The sequence below is a fragment of the Passer domesticus genome, chromosome 8 (assembly GCF_036417665.1).
Source record: "Passer domesticus isolate bPasDom1 chromosome 8, bPasDom1.hap1, whole genome shotgun sequence".
NCBI classification, from domain to species: domain Eukaryota; kingdom Metazoa; phylum Chordata; class Aves; order Passeriformes; family Passeridae; genus Passer; species Passer domesticus.
The window spans coordinates 5,779,889-5,789,099 of NC_087481.1; the positions used below are offsets into that span (position 1 = coordinate 5,779,889).

General features: G+C 50.2%; 1 protein-coding gene across 1 annotated transcript; it reads right to left on the reverse strand.

Moving 5' to 3' along the window:
• Positions 1-534: 534 nt before the first annotated feature.
• Positions 535-2,006, reverse strand: LOC135306195 (zinc finger protein 239-like). Its single transcript, XM_064429784.1, has 3 exons — positions 1,985-2,006; positions 1,374-1,932; positions 535-1,288 (listed from the first exon to the last, which is right to left on the reverse strand). The coding sequence occupies exons 1-3, from the start codon at positions 2,004-2,006 to the stop codon at positions 778-780; spliced, it is 1,092 nt and encodes a 363-aa protein (XP_064285854.1). The 3' UTR covers positions 535-777.
• Positions 2,007-9,211: the final 7,205 nt, after the last annotated feature.

Genomic DNA, 9,211 nt, shown 5'->3' on the forward strand with positions numbered 1-9,211 from the left:
CTCTAGGCAGGGAGCCCTAAAAGCAGTCCAGGCCCGTGTCCAGTGGTGAAAGCACTGGACATTGCGGGGGGGGAGAAGTCACGAAGGCCGATGTTCTCTGTGCGGGGCCATGGGTGACACGGAAGTACAGGAAGTTTTAATTGTGCTTCTGGGGGAGGCCCATGAGGCAAGGGGGGACTCCTCTCTCCCGGATAGATTTGAGGGTTAATAATTTGAGGGGTAGTGAGTGTGTAGAAAAAAAGGAGGGGGAGGAGGAAAGTATCTGAAAAGTTTTTATTTTTAGCTTGGTATGTGTTCCTTTTTAGATTTATAATAAATAAAGTGTTGTTTTATTTCCCTCCATCCCCGAATAAGAGCCTGCTTTGTTCTGTTCCTGAGTCACATCTCACAGCAACCCTTTTTGAAAATATACCCTTCATGAAAGTCCTGGCATTGTGCTAAAGTCGAACCATGACACTGATCCAACTAAAACTGCACTGCTGTGCGCTGACATCCCACCTCCCATGGAAATAACAAAAGGCAAAGATCCTGGGCTGGGATAGGAACAATTTATTTGGAACAGCAATGAGATATGAAACAAACAGAAACAAAAACAATATTGATCACAGAAGGGATATGCAAAAGGGAAAACTACAATGCAACTAACTGTCTGTTCCCGGCCACGATTTCCTCCTGCCTGGAAAGGACACCCTTCTCCTCAGGGAAAGAGTCCTTTTCCTGCCCCTGGCAATGACTAGAGGTGAGAGTGAAGGTAATGACATGGCCCTGGCCAGACCCTCATGGTCTTTGATCCCACATCATGTCATTGGCAGGGGCAGGAGGAGGGACAGGTATCTCCCCAGCATGGATCACAGGGAACACATATCTCCAGGGCTCTTTCCAATATGGGTCCTCCAATGGGGGATGAAGCTGGAGCAGGGCACAAAGCTCTCCCTGCAGTTGGGGCACTGGCAGGACAACCCTTACCAGTGACTCCTGGCTGGTCAAGTCAGAGCTCTGGGTGAAGCTCTTCCCACATGTGGGGTACCCGTAGGGCATCTCCCCAGTGTGGATGAGTCGGTGCCTGATGAGGTGGGAGTTTTGCTTGAAGCCCTTCCCGCAGTCAGGGCAGCGGAAGGGCCTCTCATCTGTGTGAATCCTTTGATGCCTGAGGAGATTGGAGCGGGCCTGAAACCTCTTCCCACACGTGGGGCACTCGTAGGGCTTCTCCCCGGTGTGCATGAGCCGGTGCCTGACGAGGTTGGAGTTGTGCTTGAAGCCCTTCCCACAATAAGGGCAGCAGAAGGGCCTCTCTCTCTCTTCTCCTCCGCTGGTGCAGGAGGAGAGCTGAGCTGATCCGAAACCTCTTCTGGCACTGAGGACACTCATAGGGCCTCTCCCCACTGTGGATGCGTTGGTGGGTCACAAGGGTAGATCTGTAGCTGAACCCCTTCCCACACTCCCCACATTTGTAGGGCCATTCCCCAGTGTGGATCATCTGGTGGCAGATCAGGGTGGTCTTCTGCCTGAACCTCTTCCCACACTCCAAGCACTTGTGGGGCTTGTCCCCATCATGAGGCTTCTCATGGACCACCAGCTCCGAGCTCTGGCTGAAGCTCTGTCCACCTACCTGGCTCAGGGTGGGTCTTTCCTTTTCAGAGTACCCTGGGCTGGGTTTGGAGCCCCTCCTCCTGTGGGATCTCTGTGGCTTTTCTTCCCTGTTGTATTCCTGTGCCATGGAGCCACTCAAAATGGCCTCTGCTATGATGTTGTGCCACGGGGCTTTGTCCTCGCTGGTCTCCATCCTCAGATCCTTGTCGGGCGGGGGGAAGGACAGAAAGAGGATGGGATTTGCCTCTGTGCCAGAGGGAAGGGAAAGGAAATTCCCCCAGTTCATCTGTGGCAGGACAGCATTGCCGGTGGTGTTGTCCTGCAGCCAGGGGCCATGCTGGGCTGGGAGATGGAGCAAAGGAAAGGGGGAAAAGGGCAGTGACTTCCTCCTCACCCACCTGGGTGTCCCAGGGCATCTTCGTCTTCCTCGCAGCTTCCTCCTCCATCTGGGAAAGATTTTGGGATGGGAAATTATGTTTGGGGGGGAAAACAAGAGATTAATGCATTGAGTTTTGTACTGGTTTGAGGTCAAACCAGAGGGAGATTCTAGGCCAGAATTACAATTAAGAAAATTAAGGTCAATGCAATGATACAGAAACACTGCCTTAAACTGACACAGTCAGGATATAACCTGCCACCCTGTTGGTCAGGGTGCTGGTAGCAGTCCCATTAAATGGTGGCTGCAGTCCTGTTGCAGTGATGATCATGATTCTGTCAAAGCAGTGATCCTGTAGAAGGGTCTGGTCTTCCTCTGAAGGTCCAGTGGTGCCTATGGAGCTCTTGTCCTCTGGGAATCCAGTAGGCAAGGTGCTCCTGGTGTTGCAAGGCTCAGCTTATATCCAGGTAGGAATGCTTGGCTCCTCCCCCTGGGCGGAGCATCCCACAATGGGATGATATCATTTTACCAGTCCTGCAGGGACACTCAATGGCCCATTCAGAAAAGATGGCCCCTGGAGGATGTTATCAGGGCTGAGTCCTGGAAGAGATAAAGAACACTGCCCCGCCTGTTTACAACAGTTTCTAAAGGTGGTGATGGAAAACATGCATTTGGTTACATCTTACACTGCAACCTGAAACAGTGGGGTAATCCCTGCTGGGGGGTGAACACCACCTCCCTTACCCAAACTGGCTCAGGTGTAAAACCCTCACCCCAGGAAAGCCAAACACACAGGGGACAATGTCACAATTGCTCTGCCCCAGGGGAGGTCTCTGTCCCTGTCACTCCCTTGCCCTCCCCCTTTTTCTCTTTCTTTCCACCTTCTCTCTCTACCTCACATTTACTGTTCAATAAAATCCACTTTGGATTTTGTCTTCATTGGGGCAGAAGCATCTCTCTAACAATTTTCTTAACCAGATTGCAACATTATTTTGGCACAGTGGGTTTAGGCAGTGTTCTCTTACCCCAAGTGCCTTTGACAACAGCATGGTTCCGTCCTCTGAGGAGCTTGTGGCTCTTTCTGGAGGAAGTCTTGGAAACTTGGATGCAGCTTTCTCTGAGGGATTTATGGGAGAACTGATGAGGAAAAATGGTTGTTGTGGGTGGCCAGTGTAAAGAAAATATTTTCTTGTCCTTTCTTGAAAAGTTTGTTAAAATCACTGGAGAAAGGGGAGTGAATGATACCAGAGAGGCTGACAAGGTTCATTCACCCCAAGGTGAGGAAAACAAGGCTGCTAAAAGTCCTACAAGAAGCCCAGCTCTTCTAGCTAAATTTCCAAATAACTCCCAAATTGAGAGGGTTGAGGACTTTGCCAAATGTGAGAATCATTATTCTTTTTGTCCCTATAACATTTGTGGTCGCTATACAGAAATGTCCTTCCTTTTAACAACCTGTATTGGTCCAAATTTCCACTTTTTTAATGGGAACCTGCCAGCAGCGGAGCGGGAGCTGTGCAGGAACCAATGGAACTTGGAATTGCCACACAATTGCTTCTCTTTTCAATTTATCAATGTTTGGGATTTGTTTGCATTTTCATCACATGTGACTTGTCGGAAAATCAAATATTCATCAAAGTGGTTTATGCAGAGTTAGGTTTGAATTCTGCCAAGTTTATTTTGTCCAGTGCCCAGGGGATGCTCAAGGGGGCTCTGTTCTTGCCTCTCACCCTGGCCAATGCTTAGGAGGGGCTTGTGGGGGCTGTTCCTGTCCCTGTCACCCCAGGCCATTCCCCAGATGGTTTCCATCATTCTCACTCCAGGGAATGCCTGGGGGGTCTCCCTCCCCCTCACCCTGTGCAAGGGGGTGCTCAGGGCAGTCTCTGTCCCTCTCAGCCCAGGGGATGCTCAGGGGTCTCTGTCCCTCTCAGCCCTGATGTGACCCTGTCCAAACATCATTGGGGTCAGAGGGACAGAGACACCCCCAAACCCCCAGAAGGGCTGAACCTGGGATCATGCTCATACCCTCTTCATCTGTTTAGCCCAGAAATGAGTTCTGCACCTTTAAGGCAGCTTCTGAGAGCGAAGGGAGGCAGGAAGTGAGCAGGTTTTTTTAGAAACTGCACTCCTCCATATTCCAGCTGCTGGACAGACAGATTGCAGGACAGGGCTCTCCTTTGGTTTTAGTTAGTTTTTAGCTCTCTGAGGCAGATAAGTGCCCTGGACTGTGGTTTTTCTTTTACTTTAGAGCTGTTTAAACCTGCTCTCAACATCCAGAAGAGCCCTGGCAGCTCCACCTGTGGCCCATTGGCCCGAGCCTGGTCCAAGGCATTTCCAGTGCTGGAGAAACTGATAGGAGACTGATAAGAGACTGAGTGAGCAGAGCTACAGCCCACAGAGGGACTTTCTGAGTTTGTCATCTCTTTTGGAGCAGCAAGAGGTTTTATTGTTTAATATTTGTCATTTGCTGTGCTCATGAATGCTTTGTCTGTTAAATAAACAAGTTTTTCCACTTTTCTCCAAGGAAATCTTTTCCCAAACTGATTGGGGGACAGGCTGCTTGAATTTGCTTTCTAGAGGAAACCCCTTTTGGAGGTTTTCTCCCAAATTTGCCCTAAACCAGGACAGAGCGGTGGGGAGAGGAGAGAGCCCCAAGTGACTGGATTGGGGGGAGGCTGGAGAGAGGGACCCTGGGACCCCAAAACCCCCCAGCATCCCTAAGCAGGACCCTGGAGAGGGGGGATCCCCAGGAGCTATGGGATCCTCGGCAGCCATAAGAGAGGGGACCACCAGAATCCCAGAGGGATGAGAATGGAAATGAGATGCTCCTGGTGGCTTTTTTTATTCATTTTGGTTTTTGAAGGTTTTTACCAGGTGACTTCTAGAGAGGGACTTGGGCAGAGGACCTTCAGACTCACTGTGCTCATCCCTTGTTTTTCCCCAAACCAGGATTTCCCATTCCCAAACCTTGGCCCAATGGAGGAGAAAGCAGCAGGGAAGAGAAAGATGCCCGAGACACGCAGGCAGGTGAGGAGGAAGTCAGTGCCCCTTTCCCCCTCTCTCCTGCTCCATCTCCCAGCCCAGCATGGCCCCTGGCTGCAGGACAACCCCACTGCTGCTGATACTGTCCGCCTGGGAATGTACTGGGTGGATCTCCTGCCCCTTCCCTCTGGCACGGAGGCACATTCACAGGCTCTGGGGCAGGAGGGGGAACCACGGGCGCTTTGGGGTGCGTGGCTCGGCTGCTCCCGGCGCGGTTCCCCCGAGCCCCCGGCGCGGCTCCGCCAGGCCCCCCCACCACGGCACCGGCCGGAGGTTCTTTAACAGAAATGCTGGTAAATTGACCATCTGGAATTACACTAAATACGATTTCAAGAAGCTGCTGGTTTGCCGGGCAATTTGCTGAATTCCACATTGCTGTTTCTTTCAGTAAAACTGCACTTTAAAAGGTCTTAGTAAATTTATGCTTGCATAAAATTTTGGCTACCATGGGCTTATCTCAAAACTAAATTACGTAAAAACATGACACACTTATTACATCCTTTGAATCTCCCCAGTAAATCCATCACACTGTTATTTCAATTGTGGATTGTTCAACTTTTCAGTGCCTTATTTCCATGAATAGCATCAGAATAAGTTAAATTTTGTTATATGTATAACTTTTAAGGATATTAGTTTTTTATTCTGTAATGTTTAATTTAATCTAAATTCAGGGTTGATAACACTAAGCAATGTTAAGCTTCATTATTGTCAGATTTGAGCAATGTTAGTTAAATTCCAAAATTTGAAATCCTGTTGTTCTGGATTGAGAGATAATGTGTGTATTGTATTTGCCATCTGTCAGAGGTAGGGCAGTTATTTTCTGTTAATTGGGCAGTTTTCTTTATCTCTTCAACAAATCAATCCTCCCTCCAGGGAGATATCTTTTGTTAATGGGCCATTGAGTGTAACTGCACGACTAATAAAAATTACATCATCCCACTGTGAGGTGCTCTGCCCAGAGGGAGGAGCCACGCATCCCAGACATGGTGAGGCTGGGGGTGAGGAGCAGCTTGTCCAAACAGGGTCAGCCCTCAAGGGGCTCATTCTTCTACATACCCAGACCTCCTAAGGAGACATTCAGCATCAAGATCTGCTGGGAAATGCTTCTATCAGCTCTTCTCTGAACTGGAACATAAAAAAATACTTGATTAAAGAAAAAAAAAATTAATGAGGTGCACTTTGAAATCGTTCATCCTTAAAGGAACTCTACACTGACTCCAATCAGCTGCACAAGCCATGGACACATGAAGAGCACTGAAGAAAGAGCCCTCAAGAGCTTTCTGTGTTTTGACAATCCCCATGTTGGATTTGGGGCTGAGTCCAGGAGCCTCAGGCACTGAGAGAAGGATGAAGAAGCTGCTCAGGGAGTCAGCAGCAAAACTCCAAGTGCCTTGGAGCATGGCTGGGCCCCAGTGAGGGCAGGGAGTGCCAAAGGCTCCCAGGGACTGCTGAGAGCAGATCCTTGAGGCCAGGAGTGCAGGGAGCCCAAGGCTCTGGGCAGGGAACTGCAATGCTGAGCAAGGCCTGGGCTGGCTGGGGGAAGCAGAAAGGCCAAGGCCTGAGCCCAGCCTGGGCCAGCAGGGCCTGTCCCTCACGGGTGGCTCGGGGCTCTCTGTGGGGCAGGGGGATGTGAGGGGCAGCAAGGACAAATGCCATAAACCTGTGTGACATTCCAGGTCCTCATGGAAACAAGAGGCCACTGTGAGCCTGCAGGGCTGGAACACCCCAGAACACTGAAATGCTGGGGAAAATCAAAGGGTTCCTTTCCTTGAGTTTGGTGCACAGAAGAAACACCAACCAGATATTCTCAACATGGCCAGATGCAAAGAATATTCTTGGTAGGAAGGGACCCACAAGGATCATCAAGTCCAGCTCTGAAGTGAATGGCCCACACAGGGATTGAACCCACTCCCTTGATGATTCCAGCACCATGCTCTGACAAACTGAGCTAAGAGGTAAAAATGACATAAAATTTTACTGGCAAAATAGAGACAATCAAGGAACTTTGGCAAAGGGTTTAATACAACATCCACTTCAACATGAAACTCTTATCATAGCATTAACGTAGCCCATTTACCTAAAAACCTTTAACCCTTAGGATGTTAAGTTAGCCAAAAATGTTCCAGGTAAGTAGGAGTAGAAGAAGAAGAAATAGAGAACAACAGAAAGAGAGAAGATCTATAGAAAGACATCACACACGGGTACCAACTGCTTGAGTTCCAGAGCCACTAACGGAGGAACCCCAACAGAAGGCAGGATCCAGACCATGGGATGGCCTCCTGCTCCGGCTTTTAACCCCCTGGGCCTTCATAGGCCCGCCCCTGCTGAGGGACTGGCAGCTGATGGCCCAATCAGAGTCAGGGTAGCACCAGCTGTTAGTATGTGATTGATTAATTGACAATTCAACCAATCAGAGCTGCCTCTTGTTTGATTGATTGATAGCTTGGCCAATCAGTGCCAGGAATGAGGACAGGGCTCTGTCCCACTACAAACCAAGGCCTGACCTGGCGCTGGCCCCACACGGGCATTCCGAGCATCCCGAGGTATCTCGGGACATCGATCTCATCCAGCCTCTGACAGCGACCACAGTGACACTACCACCTGACAGGTCCAGCTGACCCTGGCATGTCGAGGGCTGCTTCTCATCAGCCCCTGAAGCACTGGGGCTCTGGGCTTTCCTTCCTAGGGGAGAGAACTCTCCTTCCCCTCCAGGGACCTGTGGCGAAAACTGGGATTTCTCCTCCAAATTTCCTTACATGCAAAGATTGTTCCCAGATGAAATCTGCCAGGACAGACAGATCTGGCTGCCTTGGCTAACTGGGGCCCACCTCTCATCTGCCTTTGAAACACTGGGACCATGTGCTTTTATTTCCTATGAGATAAAATCATCCATCTCGACCAGGCACCCATGGCCAAAACTGGGCATCTGCCTCCAGCATTCCCTGTATCCAAGGATAGCTCCCAGAAAAAAGCTGCCTGGACTGACAAGTCTGGCTGGCCTTGTCTTCCTGAGGGCTGGCACTCACCTGCCTCTGAAACACTGGGGCTTTATGCTTTCCTTCCTAATGAAAAGAACTTTTCTTCTGGTCCAGAAGCCCATGGCCAAAATGGTGATTCCATGTCCAAAATTCCGTATGTCCAAAGATAGCCCCTAGTCAAACAGTGCCAGGAGAGACAGGTCTGGCTGGCTTGGCCTAAGGGTCGCCACCTCTTGTCTTCTTACAGAGCACTTGGACTTGGCTCTTTTCTTTCCAACAGGAAAAAAGCATCCACTTTGACCAGTTGCACATGGCCAAAAATGGGATTCCACCTCCAAAACTCCGTAAATCCAAGGATTGCTCCCAGTGAAAGCTGCCAGGACAGATAGGTATGGCTGCCCTTGGCCTCTTGGACCTGCCTCTCACCTGCTTTTGAAACACGGGGGCTCGATGCTTTTCTTCCAATGGAAAAGAACTGTCCTTCTTATTTGTGCAAAAATGGCCAAAACTGGGATTCCTCCTCCCAAATTCCATATATCCAAGGGTTGCTGTCAGACAAAAGCTACCAGTACAGAGAGGTCTGGCTGGCCTAGGCCTCTGATGACCACCTTTCATCTGCCCCTCAAACACCAGTGTTCTGTGCTTTCCTTCCTATGGAAAAGAACAGTCCTTATCCTCTGGGTGCCCATGTCTGAAACTGGGATTCCACCTCTAACATTCTCTATATCCAAGTGCTACTCCCAGGCAAAATCTGCCAGTCCCATCAATTCTGGCTGGCCTTGGCCTCTGGTGACTGCCCCTGCAACACTGGGGCTCGGTACTTTCCTTCCCATGGAGATCCCTGGGACACAGTGGGGACCTCATGGAACCAAGGGGATCATTGTGGCACCACTGGAGCCCATGGAACCAAGGGGCCATGGTGACACAGCAGGGCTTCATGGAGCCCAGAGACCATTATGGCTCTGTAGGACCTGATGGAACCATGGAGACCATTAGGGCCCTTCAGGGCCTCGTGTCACCAAGGGGGCATTATGACACCTCAGGGCCTCATGGAAGCAAGGGACCATTGGGACACTCTAGGGCCCCTTGGAACCAAGGGAAAGTGGAACAGGTCTGGTTGGCTTGGCCTCCCAGGGGCCACCTGACAGGTCTGGCTGACCTTGGGATGTCAAGGTCTGCCTCTCATCAGCTCCTGTATCACTGCTTTCCTTCTAATGAAAAAGAACCA

Coding starts and splice junctions, on each gene's coding strand:
- LOC135306195 (XM_064429784.1), bottom strand. CDS start 2,006: ATGCCCTGGGACACCCAGGTGG. Junction 1,933..1,984: donor GCCCTGGGACACCCAGGTGG/GTGAGGAGGAAG, acceptor TCCATCTCCCAG/CCCAGCATGGCCCCTGGCTG. Junction 1,289..1,373: donor CGCATCCACAGTGGGGAGAG/GCCCTATGAGTG, acceptor AGAGAGAGAGAG/GCCCTTCTGCTGCCCTTATT.